At 43.8% G+C, this 21,133-nt stretch overlaps 2 protein-coding genes across 2 annotated transcripts; both read right to left on the bottom strand.

Annotated features, from left to right (window-relative positions):
* Positions 1 to 14,311: 14,311 nt before the first annotated feature.
* Positions 14,312 to 16,221, bottom strand: LOC121618912 (gap junction delta-2 protein). The gene is made up of 2 exons (XM_041954552.1): positions 15,898 to 16,221; positions 14,312 to 15,155 (listed from the first exon to the last, which is right to left on the bottom strand). Exons 1-2 carry the CDS (start codon positions 15,966 to 15,968, stop codon positions 14,312 to 14,314), a joined length of 915 nt encoding a protein of 304 aa, XP_041810486.1. The 5' UTR covers positions 15,969 to 16,221.
* Positions 16,222 to 17,802: 1,581 nt separating this feature from the next.
* On the bottom strand, positions 17,803 to 20,876 carry LOC121618911 (actin, alpha cardiac muscle 1). The gene is made up of 7 exons (XM_041954551.1): positions 20,836 to 20,876; positions 20,220 to 20,358; positions 19,602 to 19,926; positions 19,354 to 19,515; positions 19,085 to 19,276; positions 18,178 to 18,359; positions 17,803 to 18,096 (listed from the first exon to the last, which is right to left on the bottom strand). Exons 2-7 carry the CDS (start codon positions 20,346 to 20,348, stop codon positions 17,953 to 17,955), a joined length of 1,134 nt encoding a protein of 377 aa, XP_041810485.1. The 5' UTR covers positions 20,349 to 20,358; positions 20,836 to 20,876; the 3' UTR covers positions 17,803 to 17,952.
* Between the last annotated feature and the right edge of the window lie 257 nt (positions 20,877 to 21,133).

A 21,133-nucleotide genomic window follows, 5' to 3' on the forward strand; every position in this document is an offset into this window, starting at 1 on the left:
CTTGCATGAAAGTATTTGGCTGCTTCGAGCTAATGCCGGATGGCATAGGCTCCGTCTGCATGAGTGAGGTCATATCTGCAAACAGGGAAGCTGTGGTGAAGTCATGTCTGGCTAGCTGGAAGAGACAGCAGTCTGAGAGGAACACGCATGTGGCCTCAACCACTGCTCCCTCCACTTCCGATTTTCTCTACCTCTCTGTATCTCTTGTTATTATTCTCTCTCGCTTCTATTTGCCATTGAAGTGCATTTTTTTCCCCCATATAGACTTCCTTTACGTTTCCTTTGTTCCGGCCTTGTTCTGATTCCCGGCACCCATGGTGAGGCACAGGGGTGATGTAATGCAGGTCTGCACTCATGAATGTTTGAGTAGAAATTTCACACTCTATTTCAGTCATGTGAGAGGCCAGTGCGAAGCCGGGATTGACTGAGCATTTTCAATTAAGTAAAGGCGAGTTCGTGTGCAAAGGCATGTGTGCATGTGGTCTTGTCCTGTGCTGCCATGTCAAGTTCAAAGCGTTTATTGTCATATGCACAGTTACAAACAAGTTTCCCTGGACAATGAAACGCTTCCTCTGCCTTCCACTCTGAATCCTGTTTTTACACCAAAACACGAGGTGTGAAAAGTGAAAAATACAAAATACGAGGAAATAAGTAAGATATCACGATACACAAATACACAGCATCAATACAAATATACAGTATCAGGAGACAAAGTAACTGTTCAGAATCTACACGCATGCAGGGGTAAATGTCTGTAAGTGTGCAGTGTGCAGAGTGTGTGTGTGTGTAGGCAGGGGCAGGGGCAGTGGGCTACAGGATAAAAACTCAGCCTAGAGGTCCTGCGTTTCACACTTCTGATCCTCCTGCCAGAGGGCATAAGTGTGAAGAACCTGCGTTGGGGGTCTTGGATGATGCTGCAGGCTCTTCTATGGACTCTCCGGTGGTAGACGTCCTGCAGAGTTGGTGCAGGCGCCCTGACAAGCTTCCCAGCAGTCTTTACCACTCTGTGATGCAGCTGGTCAAGTTAAAGCTGGTTAAAGCTGTGTGTGAAAGCTGACTTCCATGATGCAACTGCAGAAGCTGCTCAGAATCCTCAGTGGCGTTCCGAATTTCCTCAGTCTCCTCTGAAAGCACAGCCGCTGCTTTACTTTCCTCACTAGCTGGCTGATGTTACATATTCTGGTCAAGTCATCACTGTGATCAGGAGTTTAAAGCAGCTGCCCCTCTCTACCTAAAACTCACTGACTGCCAGCGGTTGATGCCAATCCAGTGAATATGAGAAAACACTACAGAGTGTAAAGTAAATCTAAAAAGATGTCATTTAATTTTTAATTGAACAACATCTGATCCATAAAGGTTCACATAAATTGTTTTGCATAGATTCGAATTCCACAATAATTACTGCATTTGGATGACATTAGACTTATGGATGCAGCTATAAGTCTATAGTTTTTCTTTATCGTGTGTGTATTGTAAAGATTTACATACATTTGCATATATTAACTAATATAATATGTTCAGTGCTGAATTATTAGTCAGTTATTCAATTCACAACAATTTTCACGATTGATGCATCTCTGGATTCATTTATCAAGCAAAAATAACAACATTTATCCCTCAAATGCGAGGATTTGCTTCATTTTTTGCTTTACATTATTTTGAATGAAATATCTTTGGGTTTTGGACTGCTGCTTGGACTAAACAAAGCATCTGAAGGTGTCACTCTGAGCTCCATGATGCAATTTTCGGGAATGTTCCACACTGAACAATTAATCGAGAAAATAATTGCTAATGATTAATGATGCTGAAAGTGATTAGCAGAAAAAAACCAGAGTAGGTTATTGAGCAGACAGATTTAGAAAAATGTGTATCCGCATTACATAAATACTCTGTGTTTGTGAGATTGCATGTATGAAGGTGGGTGTGTTGATGTGAACCTCTGGCTAAAAAAGAGAGGAAGACGGGAGCTCCAGCTACCCAGAGAGAGAGTGATGATAATAGCACAGTCTTTGCCAGATGTGTGACGTCCTCCCGAGGGGGAACCCTGGTGCACTGTGCTTCAGGATTAATCGTTTGAATAAAAGAAAACATAATTAAAACCTTCCCTCATGCCCATGCAATCAAACAGAGAGAGGAGGAGAGAGGGGGTGAGACAGCTCTGATGGATAACCAATTCCGGCCCCCATGCCCTTACACACTGCGCACGCACACACACAAACAACAGACACACACACTTGCACGACATGCCTTTAGCTGAGATGACATACTGTACATAAGCACAGAGAGCACAATTGATGGCTCCTGTCTCTCAAATGCAGACGGTGTCAATTCTTCCTGAGTGGCATTACAGCGGCCGCAAGGCGGGATGGCAGCAGAAGTTTTGATTGTCGCATGAATCAGCTGGGCAGTGGCATTCAGTGGGAGTGGAAGGCAGTCGTTTTATCTCCCAGACATACAGTGTCCACAGGCTTTTAGCACTATTGTGGCATGCTTGCAGACAATCATGGCGCATGCGCAGACATATTGCGTGGTCAGGGAGGGTCAGGAGAACAATAAATGAAAATAATGAAGGAATGATAAATGCAGCTGCACAACTGGAATTGGTGATCTGTGGCAAATTCACCAGGGTCTCAGTTTCATCTGAAAAATGTCCAACTCAGACAGTTTTTAAAAGCATTGAAGGCCCTGTAAATGTTCTACTCTTAGCAATGGAGCCCAACATGGACAAACTATCACCTGCCAAAATTTTAAAGATTACTTCTACTACTAATCTCTGTATTTGCAGTGTCATTTATTTTGATGGATCAACCAGAATTTAGTATTTATGTGCCAGGGAGCCACCCCTGCCAATCTAACCTGATCAAAACACACCCACACAGTACCAATAAAGCCGATTAACTGTTCTGGAGTGTAACTAATAATGTTTTTTCTTCAAACTGCTCACAGTCTGTGTCTCTTACTGTCAACAAAACCCATGAAATCAGCATGAATTTAACCTGCTAATAAGTGTTGTTTGTATGGCCAAAGCCAGGTGTAGCTCATCCCTCTGTGCCATAGACCTCCACTGTTGTCCAAAAACTATTAAAAGCACATTAATGAGCTGCACTGTTACTCAGAGCGATGTTCCTTCATTACAATGAGCATGGGCACTGCAGTTTATTTTTGAGTCAATCCTACATACACAAAATCTGTGGATGAAAATAGTCCCCAACAAATCAGATTTTTACTCCCCTTTGAGTGCTGTTTGCTATAAACTACAGTGCACAGCTGTTTTAGGAATTCATTCTGCCCTTTTTAAATTTAGTAAATATATAATTGCAACCCAGTTTTGAGCATTTACATCTTCAGTCAGAACAAATGAGTTTGGCATTGTTGATTTTGGTCAAAATATGAAGCATGCCATCGTTATTCTTTAACTTGTTTGATGCTTACTCAAAAATTAGTAATTTTATAGAAAAAGAAAGCAAGTTTTTAGGTGCTTTCATCGTGTAAAGTAAAGAGGATTCTACTTCATCCATACAATTTTGTGAGATGTGTGTGTTCGCACTGAGGAGTCTCACCCAAGCTGAACAGATTACTATATAAACTGCTATTTAATATGGACGGTTTTAGTTCATGTGCCTTCTGGCTGTTTGAAAAGCTTCCTCTGCAAAATCATTAAGGACTTGGCAAGCTACAAACCAGGACTTGATATTCATGAGGCGATTCTATAGTCTTGTACATCAACAGTGGGAGCTACACAGCGTTCTGTCCGTGATGGCTGGGTGCAGTTTTATTGTGTGTGTGTGTGTGTGTGTGTGTGTGTGTGTGTGTGTGTGTGTGTGTGTGTGTGTGTGTGTGTGTGAGTGTGAGAGAGAGTGTGAGGGAGAGAGTGTGAGGGAGAGAGGGCACTGCTTTGTTGAAATCATGGCTTGCACATGAGCAGAGCTTCTGCGCAGAGGACATTCCCATTCTGCAGTGTGTGATGCTGCAGGGGGAGGACTGTGGGGGACAGCTGCTCGCTCAGGTCATGTGAACCCAAATCTCTGTTTGGAGGGAGACCAGCTTGTCTCCAGTTGTGCCTCCTCAGGCCGTAGGAGAGCTCCCAGACCAGTCTGAGCCTGAGCTGCTCTCGCTGGAGAGACACGGCACCAACCCCCTTTTACACGGCAGTGGAAAGAAAACGAGGAAATGATGGAAAAAGAATATACTTCAAAACAGCTGGGAAAAGATTTTTATACATCTTTAGATACCTTTTTACTCAGAGCTTTTTTGTTTGGCTGGCCATGACAAATACTGTGGTGTCACTATTAAGCGATTCTATTGCGGTGCCACATTTAAAAATGCATTACAAACTTAGAAATGAATTCACTGGTAAGTAACGTATGCAAATGACCGATGACTAATGCATTACTCACCATGAGCTAATGCATGTGCAAATACATGATATGGAATGAACATCAATACTGATAAATGATAGATGACGTTGGCATTAGTTCATGTTATCACCTAGTGCTTAATGGCTCATCATTTCACAATTGAATCACAGCTAAATCAGATTAGATGCAAACAAATGAAATTACCCAAAGCTGCTCTGACTGGTGCATTTGTTTTACATCCACAAACAGCATCAATTTAATACTTAACTTATTGTTACACGACCCAAACACACTCTCTTTCTGTGGGGAGGGTGATAAACCAGACCTCCAGTTCTGTGGGCAGAATCCACCTTGTTAACCATTATGACAATATTACCCATACTTATATTACAGAGTCTTAAATAATACACATAAATCTGGGATTACAATAAAAATCTAGATTACAGTTTGTACTAATTTGGGGTGGCAGTTGCTTGGTCTGTGGGGACTTGTCTTGGAAACGGGAGGGAGGCCGTTTGAAGTCCAGCTTAACTATATGGCAAACCCCATCACTCCAACATTCCTCAACAGCTGTCTATGTGTGCACTTGTCTATTTCGGTCTATGTGTGGGTGTATAATAATAACAATGGAGTTGTTGTTCTTCTGCTTCCTCTCCTCCTCCTCTCTCCTCCTCTTCTTCCCTTTCGAACTGTTGATTTGAGGTTAGAGTAAGCAAGCTCCTGATTTTGCACTACATCATCCTAAACAAAGTAATAAAGACAAAAGGATTTTAAAAGAAATAATAAATAAATTTGATCAAAACCATGAGCTATTTGTATTTATATTTAAATAAGAGGCCACTGCATGTCATATAGTATATTTTAAAAATGATATATAGTGTTGGTCTAATACTTCAGACCCACTCTGTAAACTCAACAGAGCGAGGGTTAATTGCCACATTAGATGAAACAGTGTTTTGTTGTTATCAAATCAGCCAGCACACAGCTGAACATTTAACAAATTAAATCACCAGGGCCTGGTTGGCCAGTAGTGGGAACAGCCTTTTAGCTTCTGTTTGTGCAGACGCCCAAGGAGGGAAAGCCAGGGAAATCAGCGCAATCGAAATGCCTTCAAGATTCAAGATTCTTCATAGCACTGGACTAACCTGTGCAGAGCTGCCATTTTCATTTCAAGATAACAGTGTTCTCCATAACTGAAGCTGCAGTGGACAGAAATGGAATAATCTCACCTCAATGGCAGAAAATTTTAGGACTAAATGACTTGTGAAGACGGACATTTTTTTTCTGCAGTGTGAGAGCATAAATCAGCTGATGTCAGGAGAAGCGGACCTTCAGCAGGTAGAGCCCATCTGTTTGCTGCTGGTGTATTGATCCCAGAATACCATTAAGCCATTTCTGTAAGGATTCCACTGCATCAGCACCTGAAGCTACACTAGCCTCCTGTGCCCTCTCTGGCCTCGTGCAGGTCCATGTTGGTCCTACCACCTCTCTAATGATTGACTCGCCTCTCCAGTGGTGTAACCTAACTGTGTATATATCTTCACTCATGTACTGTCCAATTATAAGTACAATTTTGAGGTACTTGTACTTTACTTGGCTGTTTCCATTTTATTAAAGAATGAAAAAAAAAATAGATTAATATTTAAAATTCTCAGAATCTAATTTACATAATTTTTATCATCCAAATACAGCTTGTTAATTATGATATGAAATCATGGCGTTGTTACCTTTTGGCTGTTAAGACAAGCTGGCACGAGAAAGCAGAGAATCATTAGCACAGTCAACACTTGGTGCACGCCAAAGCCCAGCTGCTATGATCTCGTCCAACTCGCAAATTTACACCATTAATGATGCGAAGTTTACAATTGATCTCTCCTGATCAACTGAAATTTCATGCACACATTTCAAGTAGCTTACAGCTAGGCATCTTCTGGCACACAGAGCTGGGTTTCTAGTGTGTGTGTGTGTGTGTGTGTAACTGGACGGCTTGGAAGGAGGGTCTAAGACAAGATTTCTCAGTCTAATTAACGCCTCAGCACCAACAACACCAGCATACGTTTCTACATAAATTTCCCAGCAGCCCTGTTTTCGTTTGAAACGCTAAGAAGGGAACAGCTCAGCATGTGTGCTTGGAGGCTAATGGGAAATGGTAGAGTGCGTTTGTGTGTGTGTGTGTGTGTTTGAGTATGTGTGGCCTAGCACAGGTCATCTTGGGCGAATGCTGCATTCAGACAGACCAGTGGGAGTATTTGTGGTCCATAGTCGATGGGCAGCTTGGGGTTAGCGCTGCCATCTGCATCATATCGCCGAGATGCACAAAGATCAGAGATTTCAAGTAAAAGTTTTATGGCAGACAGACAGGATGCTGATATCTCTGAGTTTTTATGATGAATACGTGACAGGTTTAAACCTTTGAGTCATCTTTCAGACAGTAGGCTGTAAGATAAAGAGGTATGCCTAAAGAAATTAAACACACAAACCCTCTCCATACTATGGTCTGCATTTGGAGTTAAATGGCTGTAAATTGCTTGGAATATAAAAGAAAAGTCTGATAAGGACAAGTCTACTCTGCTGCACTTCCCTGGGTGAGAGTTAAATGAGTGATAATCCAGGAATTATACAAGAGGAGACACATTTTTTCAACAACGTTACACTAACTGGCTGAGTGTTGTCAAACCACTTCTTTACAAGGTAGCTTTATGATTTTAAGCACTGAGATTATCTCAACTGTGCATTTTAAAAGGTGGAAGGCATTTCAATGGTTTGGTTGAAGTTAAATCAATTTTCGTTCATTAGCTAACAGTTTGGTTCAGGTTAGCCGCAATTGCAGTTAATTAGTTAACAATCTGGTGCAGGTTAGCACACAGTTTTATTTTATTAGCTAAGTGTGGCTCAGGATAGCCCACAGTTGTAGTTTAGAGGTGAGGTGAAAGTGTATGTAAAAGAGATGTGCAGAATATTTTATAAATACTGTACCTTTCAATATCAAACATAGCAGCAACACCACAAAGTACAGCATCAAAACATGCTACAGAATTGTCAACATGCAAACAAAACTAAATATATTAACTTAGATACAGTAGAATACTCCCCAAGTAAACAATAAATTAGGTGTGTGTAAATGAGAAAAAAAACTGAGAGTTCAGCTATATTTATCAGTCAGCAGTTACTTCTCTTATAGTGTTTCACTATGGATGGAGAGCTGTAGGAAAATGGTGCGCTGCTGTTTCAGGTTTATTTAAAACAGTCTTACCGGTAGTCAACTTTATTTTCAGGCCACTGTTCCATAGAAGAAAAGATTTAAGAACAGAGTTAAAAATGCATTTATTTTATCTATTACTTTCATTATTGCTGTGTTACATTGAATAGGTCCACGTTGCAGAACTCACTTTTATTATTCGTTCCTTTTTCAAACACATTTGCTGTAACAGTAAACCTGTAGCCACATTTACCTCGACTCCCCCACCTGTGCTGTTTAAAGCTTTGGTTCAAAATCCAACAAGAGATGTTTCTCAATAGTGCTGCATCAATAAAAGACTGAAAGCTGCATTGTAAAGTGTGATCTCATACCTTTCTTTGGGGCTCGTGAAACGACTGCCACGTGATTCACAGCAAAGTGGCATCAGATCCAAATGGCGGTGGGGGGATGGGTGGAGGAGTGAGAGAGGTAGAAAGGGGTAGAACGGCAACACGCTAAGGAGGGAGAGAGATGAGAGAGGTAGTGAAACAGCGAGGACAGAAGAAAGGAGCCATGTGGAGAAAGAGGGAGGGGGAGAAGGAAATAAGAGCAAAAAAGGAGATACTCGCAGAAAATCAGCAGCCACATTGCTGTCTCCTCTCAGACAGCAGCGGTTCATACAGAGTCCAAAGGTAAACCACAGTGAGGTAGAGCAGATGATGAACAAGCCAAGCAGCGGCAGAGTCAGTGAGTCCAACCCACACTGTGTAATCCTACACTTCCCCTGGGATTAAGAAGCCACCGAATTCACCTTCAAAGTAGTGATATTTCTATAATTTCTTTGTTCCTCTTTCTCTTTGTTTGCATCTCATTATTATTTTTATAGCAGCAGCGGCAGCTTCCTCGCTCATCTGGCTGCAAAGCAGACAAGCTAAAAGGTGGTCCTTTTATTCTGCAGCCACAAATCTTATGAGATGGGTATTATCTTCTGTCCCTGCGTGCCTCTGTAATACACAGTAGTGATTCATATTCTTCTCTGTTGTGTGATTGCATTGCAGTGTGGGTAGCTGTAAATTGATATCTCTATACTTCTGCCTGTGTGCCTCTTCCATCTTCCAGAGCACGCTGCCATTCGCTACCTCCTATATCGGTACAAGTCCAATTGGCCGGCGAATGCTTCTGTGTCCGATTAAGACTCGCCCGCCGCTGATTTTTATTGGCTGTGTAATGGTGCAGAACCTAAACATTTATCAGGGTCGATGGGCTGTGTGTAGTACAAGCTATTAGGGAATGCAGGGGAGGCGAGGAGGCATAGAAAGTTAGAACAAGCTGTAGGTGCGAGAGTAAACTGTCACCTCTGGAGGAATATTAAATATGTCACAAGCAGGAAATTGTTCAGGGTTTGTTTTCGCTGCAGTGTGGTCTGACCCTGTCTGCTTTGCATTCATGACAAACTACTTTACCACAGAAAGTTGGTGCACTGTGGCAAAGAGCTGTATTCAAAGGCTTGCAAATGCGAGAGCCTCATAACAGAACAATGCTTAATGTAGAGAAAATAATTAGTAAAATGCAAACAGGGAAAGTTAACTGGTCTCTTTCTCAGAGTTCGAACCTCACCCTAAATAACTCTGTCTTAACCTGACCTACCTTGCTGAAAAGAGAAGGGACACATCCGTTATTTGGGTTTGGGTGCATTGTGTCCTCGCCCAGGTGCTGGTTGTCCCGGTGTGATCCTCTGGTTGACAAATCTGTGTATAATCCCCTAATGTTCCTAATCCTGGGGTCACATTAAAAAATGAATGAGAAATTAATCTGCTGTCAGGTCTGTCAGGTATATTTTGTCAGTGCCAGCACTTATTTTCAACCAAATCCTTCTGTATGGGCCAATACGGCTCAACCAGCAACCAAACCAGCCAGTGAAATCCCTCTGTGCAGACTCTGTGAAATGTTCCCCGTCCTTTTGTCCTTGTACTGTGAAGATTTCATTAAAGTGGAGAAGTTGAAAGCGAAAACCCAAAGCACAGATCATATAACGAAAGTTTGGTGTTCTGCCTCTCTCAATGGCTATAAAGCAGCGCGGTGAGGAGGGAGAGAGACTATTGTTGCTGGAGCGAGAGAGGAAACTACTTTACAGCCAGAGCTGAGCGGCTGCTTTTGCTCCCCTGGCAGACAGAAAGTTAGAAACTTGGTCACACTGTGCAAATGCGTTACTGCTTCCTCCCCCACATGGATGCAAACATCAAGTGCGTTTTGTTTCAATGTCTGCCATATCTGCCCATGCCATGCTATGCCGTGCATATGTGCTGCAGTAACCAGGCTAATTTCATTGCTTCTGGCTGAGTGGATCAAAAAGCCCCACATTCACTGTTTTGCTCTCCCCCTTTCATGCAGTAATCTGCGCAAAAGGCAGAATTAAAGCAGCGCTCCCCCGGAGCCAGCCTTCTCTTTTCAGATTGGTGACAGAGGAGAAATTGGGAGGACATGCTTGTTTTGGGGCAGAGGGATTGCAGCATTCACTCTCAGGTGCAAGTTCTGGTGTAATCTGTCAGATTTTCTGAAAGGCAGCACGGAGCAGGGGCTGCTCCAGGAAAAACCAATTATTTCTATCATTACATTCAGGTGGGGTAATTTAATTAAAAATCGAATCATATGAAAAGAAGCTACAAACGTCCACAGACAGCTAGTATACAAACACACAGACAGACACCAGACTATCTAAAGAGCTTTCATTTTTGAGTCCTGTTATGATTGATTTGATTGTATTCTGGAATCTGTTCAACTGTCCTCGTCTAACACCTTATTCCAGGGGAGCTGTCAGTATGATGTAAGGTGGCTGCCATGATTGTTAATAAAGGTGTCAGCACTCCAGCTCCATCACTCACCTCCGCCAGTCTGGCCTTGTCCCTCAAATAAAAACACACTCTGGTCACGATGTATCACATCTGCAACTCCAAACCACTAAGTATACTTTCTTCTTTCGTCCTTCTCAAGAGGAAACAACTGAGGAACAAGTAGATGTGCTTATCAAAGCCCAAAATGCTCGCCCGGTTTCCCCCAGCTCTTTTCAACAGACTCAGGCCTGGAGCGAAATTACTATGAAGCTAAATATGTACTGCCATACTTCCTACTGTAAATCCTCTGTAATCTTTAGTAGAAAAACTAAACTCTTTGTCTTAAAAATGAGGATTGAAGGTTTTTTTTTTTAAGGAAAGTTCTATGAGGTCAGGTGCCTCCGGTCAAAAGCTAAGGTTGAGGTAATGTGACTTATGTATGCACAATTTGAGTGCTGCAATTTTAGCCATTTCCGCTACTTTCAACCTGCACTTGTTACATTCTGGCTTGTGAGATATGTCCCTTAGATGATACTGATGACTTCAACATTTTATACAACAACGAAAAATTAATTCACAAAGGGTTTGGTTTTTATTCAGCTGGAACAGCCTGCCTGCTGACCTAAGAATGTTATATCACATTATACTCATTTCAAATCAAACTTCCTAACCTTTCTTCTTAGTGCCCACATGTAAATACTGAATATTTATTTTGTTATATTATGTTCTGCCTGCCGTTTGCATTTAATTATGTGAATTTCTGTGCTTTTGTGCACTCTGTGCTCTCTGTGCAAGTTGGTGCATTTGCATGAAATATGAATACATTTAAATGTGAGCTGTTTCTGGGAAAAAGTCTCTCAGCTATAGAAAAAGTAGAGGAGTATGTGCACTTTTTTGTTGAAGTGGAGCATAATAATCATGGCACCTGCACACCACACACTCCTACAAATGACTGTGTGCAGCAAATGATCTTTAATGAGACTTCTTTTCTTTTTTTAAAAATGAATGAAGGTGGGCAGAGTTATGATGAGGTGGCCCACGCTGCTCATAAAAAAGCTGTTTGTTAAGGATGTAAGTGTCTTCCACTCCCACAGTACGCACCCAGGGAGAAGACCTCTCCTTTAGTATTAGGGTGTCTCTTTGTCGATGACTCACATTACAGGGGGATACGTGTCTCTAAAGCTCTCTGCCTTCATCCTGAGCACCTGCAATCACATGAAATTGGAGGTGTTCCTGCAGTGTTTTGCCTTGTAGTCTTAAAATAGCTTGCGTGCTGCCTTGATGTGTTCTACTGCAGTTGTCAGGCGGGTAAGGCCGGTAGATAAATACATGGGTCCTTGAGATTAGTTGATTTAGCTAAAAACGGTACATTTGCATTGTCTTAGATGTGTAAATCAGAACCAAGCGAATCACCATGCACATTTTACATACCATCAGCCAAATGCGCATGTGGCCTGTAATCTGGCTGTCTACATAAATTGCAGACACACAGGTACAGTGTAATCTCTACTGAGCCCTGCAACGCTCACATGATGTAAATGCATGACAGCATGCATAATTGCATTGGAACATACCCCAATAATTTTGCCTTTTTTGCCGGGGTTTGAAAGTGGGTTGAATGTTGCAGGAAAATTAAACTACCAAAGCATCAGAAAATTCTGACAATTGCATTTGAACCTTGTACTGCAAATGTACAGTACAGGAGGACTTTTTTTCCTGTAAAGTTTGGAATTTTCCTTCTGTAATGCTGTGAAGTAAACCCTGATGTTTTAAAGGTTTTGTTGTAAGGCACTTAAGGAGCAAGTGAATGCCTACAAACATGAGCAGGAGAGAAAAAGGGAAGGAGACAAAGATGCACACAGGCATGCGCTGCATTGCATCAGAGCGAAGTTGACAAACGGCTCTTGTTTCTCCTGTTTTTCTTTTTTTCAAGTTCATGACTTAGGGAGAAATCTCGGAGTCCCCGCTGAGTTGGAGATGGATGTGCCAGTGCCGCTGCTCTTCGATTTCTCCCGGCTTTGCAGAGTCATCCTGGCAGGGGAATCATGAAGAGACCGGCCCTCCCAGATCACCTGCAACGGTCAGCTGCGAATATCTCATCTTATCTCTCTGTGTCTTTATTTCTGTCTCTCTCTCTCTCGGGCATATTCTTTACTACTTTGTTCTCTTTTTCTCTCCCCATCTTTTGTTTTCACTTTGACCTTCATGAGGGGCACACAACCATCCCATCAGTTCAGGCTGCTTTCTCAAATGAGAGAAGAAGGAATGAGCGGAGTGGCAGAAAGAGCAGCTCCCTCACTGTTCAGAATCATAATCAGCTTTTTAGCCATTCCTGCAGAGTAAGAGGAAAGTCACAAACTAAGTTCATGGTGGGACACTGTAAGTGTATAGCTCCTCATAAGGGCAGTGTTGGATTTGATGCATGCCATATAGACTAAAAGTTCCCTCAGGCCTCTCTGTTGTACAGCATAAGTATTGATGTGTCTGCTGGAAACAGCATCAGTATTGCTACACATTGCAGAGTGATGAGATCCTGTACAAGGTGTGTCCTGCAGTGTTTTTTTTTTTTTTTTTTTTTGTAGAGAGTGGGTGTGGCTAACATCTTTCACTGCACCAAGGCAAAAACTTCCTCTGGATGTTTATCTGTGTGATGGGTCAGTCGACACAAGCTAGAGCAGCAGACACAAAGTACTGCACCTCACACGTTTCTGGTGTACATGAATCCCACTTTTATTTTCCACAGAAAAAAAAAGATCTTGGTTTTTTTTTTCTGGTCTGTTTCGGTTACATTTAAAACCATTCTATGAAAAACTGTAGCACCAGAGCAGATTTCTATTGCCCATTCTTTGATAAAAATGTCAATTTGTGCTATTTTTCAGTTTTTGATCAGCTTTGATTGGGGAGAGACATTTACTTCTTGTATATAAAAAAAGACTAGCACTTCATTTCTTTTTCCAGTCATTTGCAAATGAAAACAGATAAAGTTGTTTCTCTTTTTTTTTCTTCATTTAAATCACAACAAATACATTTAAAGCAAATAAAAAAATTGGGCGGCATTTAGCATAATCCAAGCAGGGAATCAGCTTTCATGATGATTATTATATATTTATATATTTATATGTATACATATATATCATGTTTATATACAAGTATGGCACTTGATTACACAAAAAAGCAAGAAAACACTTCACAAATAAAAGCAGTGGGCGCTTTGGTGTGTCATAAATTAAGGAAGTCACAGACGTTAGCGTTTGCAGCAAATTCACCAGATACTGTTTTGCAAGTCAGCTATAAAGCAATGGAATGGTTACATATGTTAAGGTCAGTGGTGCAACACAGGCAACAAAAAACATGAATTTACGCTGATGTATTTCAACTAGGTCGAACCATAGCCAGTAAGGATGTATATCTATGCATATAGAAATCTGGATGATAGATCTTTTTTCTCCCCTTTAACCACTGTGTATGGTGCCATTTAATTAGGTTGGTGCCAAAAATGGATGGAAAGGAAAATGTCTTAAAAACACCGTCAGGTCAGTAGCACATTTTGGATAAGGTCAGGCCCTCCAGTGTTCACCTCTTAGTGCAATTTTTGCATTTACTCTCTTCAAGTACGACAGAACAGCCCGCAAAGAGTAAATATGTGAACACGTTAACATGGTCTCCGTTTAGCATCTTACATAGAGTATAAACGTTACTAAAAAGTTGCATCAGTGCAATAATAAATAAGTCAACAAACGTGGAATCCACGCTCGCCATGAAGTCCTTAAAAGACCAACAAATCGAAAAGAAAATCTGCCCACTCTTTAAGTCATGACACGAATTAGGCGTGCGGAGCTGTCCATCATGTGTGTCCATCATCATGTTTCTGGGTTTTTGATTTTTTTTTTTTCCTTTTTCTTGTTTCTTTTACATGTCACCACCCTCCCTCCTCCCCATGTGTGCTACACATAAGCAGAGTCACTGGACTGAGTGCGGCCGAAATTGGGCACACTCATCCGCGGCAAGTCCTTGTTTCTGATCTCGTAGATGGACTTCCGCCGAGCCTGCACCCCCCGCACGGCCGTTTTGATTTTCCTCCACCCCAAGTGATTGAGTTCCGCCAGGTTCAACACCACACAAAACCCACTGACCGCGAACATGAAGACCAGGAACACGGTCTTCTCCGTGGGTCTGGAGACGTAGCACTCGACGTCTTTGATGCAGGGGTAGCGGTCGCACTCGTACACCGACGGGACGTTGAATCCATACAAGAAATACTGGCCCACCAAAAAGCCAATCTCCAGCGCGTTTCTGAAAACCACCTGGATGATGTAAAACCGGGAGATGCCCTCTTGCCGCCTCATTTTGGACTTTGTAGTTCTCATGGCCGAATTAGGGATCTCTTTGACTTCTAAGCAGTCCGGCTCGGCTTCTTTGGTGGAGTTCTCCGTGTTCTGAAGTACTCCATTAACAATGGTGTTCTTTATCTTTTTGCTCTCGTCTCGCTTCAGTGAATCTTGATCCTTGTCTAGTGTCAGATAGACTGTGGAGTACCGCCGCTCCTTCTGCTTGGCCGACTGGTGCACCGAGTACGTGATGAAACAAAGGCTCGGGGTGCACACCATGATGATCTGAAAAACCCAATATCTAATGTGTGAAATGGGAAATGCCTTGTCGTAGCATGCCTGGTTGCAGCCCGGTTGTAAGGTGTTACAAACAAACATGGTCTGCTCGTCATCATAGACAGTCTCTCCAACTATTGCTACGATTAGAATCCGGAAGATGACCACCACTGTTAGTAGGATCCTAAAAAGCAAGCAAACAAACAAACAAACAATGTGAAAATAAGTGTAGATATCTGTGTTGACTGGTGCAAATGTGGTCGAGCTGTGCGCCGAAGCGCCGAGTCCGGGTCTGGTGTTGTGCTGGATTTGGGGAGCTGTCCAGTGCTGAAACAGGACGCTCTTGGAGGATTAACGTGTGTCTTACTGTGTCCTCCTGATTCTGCGTGTCTCGGCGTGTCTGTGTAGTGTGTGTTCTCTGATTTCATGGCTGAAATGACATGTAAGCAGTCGACGTTGCTTTCACCGTACCTGTGTGCGCTTTGATCATGGAAAGATGTGACAACGCCGACTCTCTCTCTCTGTCTCTCAATCTCTTTCTCCCACCACTACACACACACACACACACACACACGCTCCACCACCACTCAAACTCAGCAACAAACGTCAGATAAGTGGATGGATGAATACATGAAATGACACGTGAATTTTTGTTAAGGCTGTTTGCAGCACCATCCCAGGTTCTGGAAAGACAGCTGTCAACTGATTTACTTAGCTGTCTCGTTGAGAGGAAGGGGGGAAAAAGGAAATCTGTGAAACAAGACAGAAAAATCCACAACACAGACACGAAGGACTGGGCACCATGCTACAGAAGATCCTCGAGGCACAAGACAGAAACGGGGGACTGGGAACCATGCTAAAGACGATCCTGGAGGCTGCTGCGATTCTTCGGTTGATCTTGTTTTTTTTTTTTTTTTTTTTCTTACCTTCCTATCATAGTAGAGTGCTGCTGGACAGCAGCCTCCAGGAGCCTCTCTAGTATAGTCCATTCCCCCATTTCTGAGCATCCGGAGAAGACAAGAGCACAACGGCACTCTGTTCAAATCCCTCCAAAAAAAGCGCGTTATTTCCCGTCCTGCTTCTCTCTGAGTCTCGTTGTTGTCAGTCTCCAAAGCGTCCGATTTGAGCTAAAAAATGCATCCGTCACGGGATGCTGCCGCCGTCCCCGTTTCTCTCCGTCTCTCTGCGCGCCGTCTGGTTGGTTATGTGCTGAGCGCGCAGCGCCAGTGAGCGTCCTGCTGTGTGTGCCGAGCGCTCCCGCGACGTTGCCACACTTTTCCTTGTCATGGGAGTCTGAAGGGCTGATTACTATAAGCCCTCCTATTTTCGATCTTCAGATCAGGTTGATGGGCTGCGCGCTGCGTCTGGATGGAGGGAGGTTGGATTTAATGTCTTGCCAGCGTTAATCCGCCTTTAAGTAGTCTCCCCCCTCCCATGCGTCACGTACGCGCAGACAGGTCGATGGAGCGCAGCCAGGAGTACCAGCGCTTCTGATTTCCAATATTTCAGTTTTGTTTATGGCGTGCGCCATTCAGTGGACACTGCCGTGGACAGCTGTGTCCGGAGTGCTGCAGCCTTTAATACCTTGGCTTTATACATTTTTTGCACGGGTATGAGAATCAAACCCTTAACCCTGGCTGTGTTGTCATGGGCGACTCACTGAGCCACAGGACCACACCTGCACCACATTTAACATTATCCATCTTTACGGGGCAGGGCTTGTGGACGCATCGTGTCTTGGGCACAGTGGTCAAGGTGACTTCCCAGTGTTTTCAAATTATCAGTGATGGTAACAAAGATGTTTGTGCAACATGTTACTTGTTTCTTTTCCTCACACAGCCGATTGTTTGATGCCTGCATGTGAACCCTGTGGGAGCATACGGTTTTATAAATGCACCGAGCTTCCTCTCTTGGAGCGCATAGCCTCGCACGTCCTCCAGAGCTGTCCCTCCCCATGTCGCAGGCCGTTGGCCCGGCCGGCAGAGCTGTTGTTTCCACCTCGGGCAAAGATGATGCTCTGGATACAGTGACAGAGTGAAAGTACCATCCGAGTTGCTAATCGCTTTACAAGGCGACCTGCCTGCCTCTCTCTCCCTCTCTCTTCATCTCTCTCCCTCTCTCTCTCCGTCTGTGAGGAGGGTTAAAAATAGAAGCAAAATATGTGACACCGCCCTGTATATCGCTCTGAGATTTGATCAACTTTTGGCGCTGTGCTGTGTGTGTATACACAAATATTAGACCACTGTTTGACATCATTTATGACATAGTCACTAATGTGTTGTCCTTTTAATATGAGCGGCTTCACTATGGATTTACAGTGCAAATAGCCCTGTAACAGCCATATTTGTGATACACCATGATTATATGAGATATATATACTGGACATGTATAAAACAATAGAAGCGCACTGATGCACTATTTGTTCGTTTGCGTATTAAATGTGAGCCAATTTACCTGTCGGGAACTTCTTTGGTAACTACTTTTGAGCATATTTGACTTATTGATTGTTGTTGTTGTTAGTTTCCTATAATCTAAATGTATCCAGCAGTTTTACAGGTAGGCAGCGCGAGCTTTGTCCGACCTGGGGAAACGGGGATTACCGATCACGTGACAGCGGCGTTTTCACTGAAACTTTGCGCGGTCAATTTCTCATGAGGTGGCTTATCCTCTCCGCTCACTGTAATCTTTTCTAATTCAAATCTTTAATAACCTCTGCTCATCCATCACGTGATGAAAGGACAGAGCCGCGCTGCTTTCGAGAGACAGAGAGGGGGAGATTTTTGTTGATCCTAAACCAGATCTGAAAAGATAAAAATGACAGATGCGTCTCCTGCAAGTCCCGGTTCTCGTTTATTTATAAAGCTATACATATCCACATATAAATTGCACGTGAGTGTAAACAAAGCATTTGACGACGACACAAGAGTTCTGCACAGAAGGAGGGAGGGAACAGAGGATGAGGAGAGAGGGGGGGCTGGCGCTTAGAAGCACTTCCTGTGGACGATGGAGGGTCCAGCCTCATCATACTCCTGTTTGCTGATCCACATCTGCTGGAAGGTGGACAGAGAGGCGAGAATGGAGCCGCCGATCCACACGGAGTACTTCCTCTCAGGGGGCGCGATGATCTAGGCGCAAACACACGGGTTAGTCCGGCCCCTCTGCTCACAGAAACACCCCAGCCGCATTCAACAGGGAGTCAAAGTTACCTTAATCTTCATGGTGCTGGGGGCCAGAGCCGTGATCTCCTTCTGCATGCGGTCAGCGATGCCAGGGTACATGGTGGTGCCGCCGGACAGGACGTTGTTGGCGTACAGGTCCTTACGGATGTCAATGTCACACTTCATGATGCTGTTGTACGTGGTTTCGTGGATGCCAGCAGATTCCATGCCTGCGCAAATAACAGCGGACGAGTTAGTGTAACGTCTGACACCGCAGTCAGCTGTCGGAACAGGTGCTGAATGGACAGCTCCGCCAACAGCTGCGCGCTCCACGGTGCAAATGCCAACAATAAGCCCCTGCTTTATATTACTCCTGTCTATTTATCGGCCATGAAGTGGTAAAGCAGAAGGTGGATGAACTGTGACCTCCAGTCGGCGATCATAAGTAGGCGGCAAGCCACTGATATGAGCAATAAACACGTCTGTTTTCAGAGAACTATCCGTTAATCCAGTGTTTATTCTGATATAATAAGACTACGCTCTCCTGACACTTTCTTTGACAGTCCTGTTTTACTTCAATGCAAGGATTGAGTCGAGCACTGAGTCTTAAGATCCCTGAAGGAAGTAATGCTCCACACGTGTGGTGGAATACATTCAGCTTGTTTCAAAACAGTTTCACATCATCCCGGATTTGCACTGAGTAGGATAATATCACTTGGTTAAGATTTAGAATAAAAGTTGATTTGCGCCAAAAAAAAAAACAAAACAAAACTTGGAGTTCTCATTTTGGTTGATTATAAGACCTATAATTCAATACTTCAGGCTAACTCCAATATGTAAATAACTATCGTAAACACTTTGATGTCAGGTCACTGTATGAAACCTTGAACGCCACAGTTCACGGGACAGCGTCATTGCAACTAACTCTTCGACGTCTGCACTCGCCTTTACGCACCAATAAACGAGGGCTGGAAGAGGGTCTCCGGGCAGCGGAAACGTTCATTGCCGATGGTGATGACCTGACCGTCGGGCAACTCGTAGCTCTTTTCCAGGGAGGAGGAGGAGGCGGCGGTGGCCATCTCGTTCTCGAAGTCCAGAGCCACATAGCAAAGCTTCTCCTTGATGTCACGCACGATCTCGCGCTCAGCTGGGGGGATCAGATGTGTACGATGTCAGTCACGTGTGCAAGTTCGTCATAAATGTGAATCAGTTGGCCGTACTCACCGGTTGTGACAAAAGAGTATCCGCGCTCAGTCAGGATCTTCATGAGGTAATCTGTGAGGTCACGACCGGCCAAATCCAGACGCATGATGGCGTGAGGAAGAGCGTAGCCCTCGTAGATGGGCACGTTATGGGTCACGCCGTCACCGGAGTCCAGGACAATACCTGATGATGAATACGTGAAAAATTAATTTAATTCATGTATTAGCTCATTGTACAAAATCTCTTACAGGCCTGAGGATGTGCCATACCTGTGGTACGTCCGGATGCGTACAGGGACAGCACGGCCTGGATGGCCACGTACATTGCGGGGACATTGAAAGTCTCGAACATGATCTGGGTCATCTTCTCTCTGTTGGCCTTCGGGTTGAGGGGGGCCTCTGTGAGCAGGGTGGGGTGCTCCTCTGGGGCCACGCGCAGCTCGTTGTAGAAGGTGTGGTGCCAGATCTTCTCCATGTCGTCCCAGTTGGTGATGATGCCGTGCTCGATGGGGTACTTCAGTGTCAGGATGCCTCTTTTGCTCTGGGCCTCGTCGCCGACGTACGAGTCCTTCTGGCCCATACCAACCATGACGCCCTGCCAACAGGAAGGACCAGACATTAGCGACGTGCTGGACAATAATAATCACCACAGAGCATCATAATTACATTTATGTGCAGAATCAAACTTTGTTTTTTAGGAAAAAAAAAACAAACACTGTCTGTTTTCCTCAGTTATCAGTTCAAATACAGATGCGTAAAATTGGTGCGCAATTACGCACTGTGTACTGGCTTGCATCCAAAGCCACAGATTGTGTTTTATGCGATGTAAACAACATAAAGTGATACTCGTCCTCAACACCCGTGGAGATTACGGAGAATTCACTTTACCTGGTGACGGGGGCGACCAACTATGGACGGAAACACTGCGCGAGGTGCGTCATCGCCAGCGAACCCAGCCTTCACCAGGCCAGAGCCGTTGTCACACACCAGGGCGGTAGTCTCTTCGTCGTCGCACATGGTGTCAGCTCTGAAACACACATGGGGGCGCGCGCACACACAGTGGCACAGTTAGATCAAGTCATGAAATTCCCTGTTTGTTTGGACTGGGTCAGTGGACATATTGCTTTCTCACAACTCACAAGCAACACACAAGGCCACTTGTTATTGACAAAGAAGTCAAGCAATGTTAGTTTATTATCTTAATATTATATTCTATAGAAGTATATGTTGTAGGATGGGGTTAGTATGTTCTGTGAAAGTGAGTTTTCTTTTCTTTTCTTTTCTTTTTAGTATTTAGCAGCAACTATAATCCACAATCTGCAAAACAAAAGAAGTTGATGAAGCCGATGTAACAAGATGATCCATTTTGGTTAAATGATGGCATTGGTTAGGCACAGGCTGAAGTCACTGCCATTCGTGTTAAAACCCTGTATGAATCCTCCTGGGATAAATCCACTGGTTGGTGATTTTTAGTCATCCTTTGGTCTGCTGTGCGGGTACTCACCAGATCAGCACCAGGCACCGGATCTTGAGTGTGTAAACCAGGGGTGGCGGAATGTCACATTGGACCAATTTATACCCTGACAAGTGTCTGGAAGAAGGGGCTGAGCGGTGCGACCCCTTCTCCATATTTGGTAGCTCATTGCCCCATTGACAACAGCCGCTCCATGAATGGCATGATAAGTAGAGGGAACTCCCGCGTGGACATCTGTGCCTGCCACCCAAGTATGGGGGACAGCGGTGAGGGCAGACAGACAATGACAGGCTTCCTTTTGATCTTTTTCCTATCAATAAATCATGAA

Source organism: Chelmon rostratus, chromosome 15 (genome assembly GCF_017976325.1).
Source record: "Chelmon rostratus isolate fCheRos1 chromosome 15, fCheRos1.pri, whole genome shotgun sequence".
NCBI lineage: Eukaryota > Metazoa > Chordata > Actinopteri > Chaetodontiformes > Chaetodontidae > Chelmon > Chelmon rostratus.

Bases quoted from the DNA above. Each gene is read 5' to 3' on its own strand.
- LOC121618912 (XM_041954552.1), bottom strand. From the start codon at position 15,968: ATGGGGGAATGGACTATACTAGAGAGGCTCCTGGAGGCTGCTGTCCAG. The intron at 15,156-15,897 runs GTAAGAAAAAAA...CTTGCTTTTTAG, and splicing joins CACTCTACTATGATAGGAAG to GATCCTACTAACAGTGGTGG.
- LOC121618911 (XM_041954551.1), bottom strand. From the start codon at position 20,348: ATGTGCGACGACGAAGAGACTACCGCCCTGGTGTGTGACAACGGCTCT. The intron at 19,927-20,219 runs GTAAAGTGAATT...TCCTGTTGGCAG, and splicing joins TTGGTCGCCCCCGTCACCAG to GGCGTCATGGTTGGTATGGG. The intron at 18,097-18,177 runs GTAACTTTGACT...GTTTGCGCCTAG, and splicing joins CCAGCACCATGAAGATTAAG to ATCATCGCGCCCCCTGAGAG.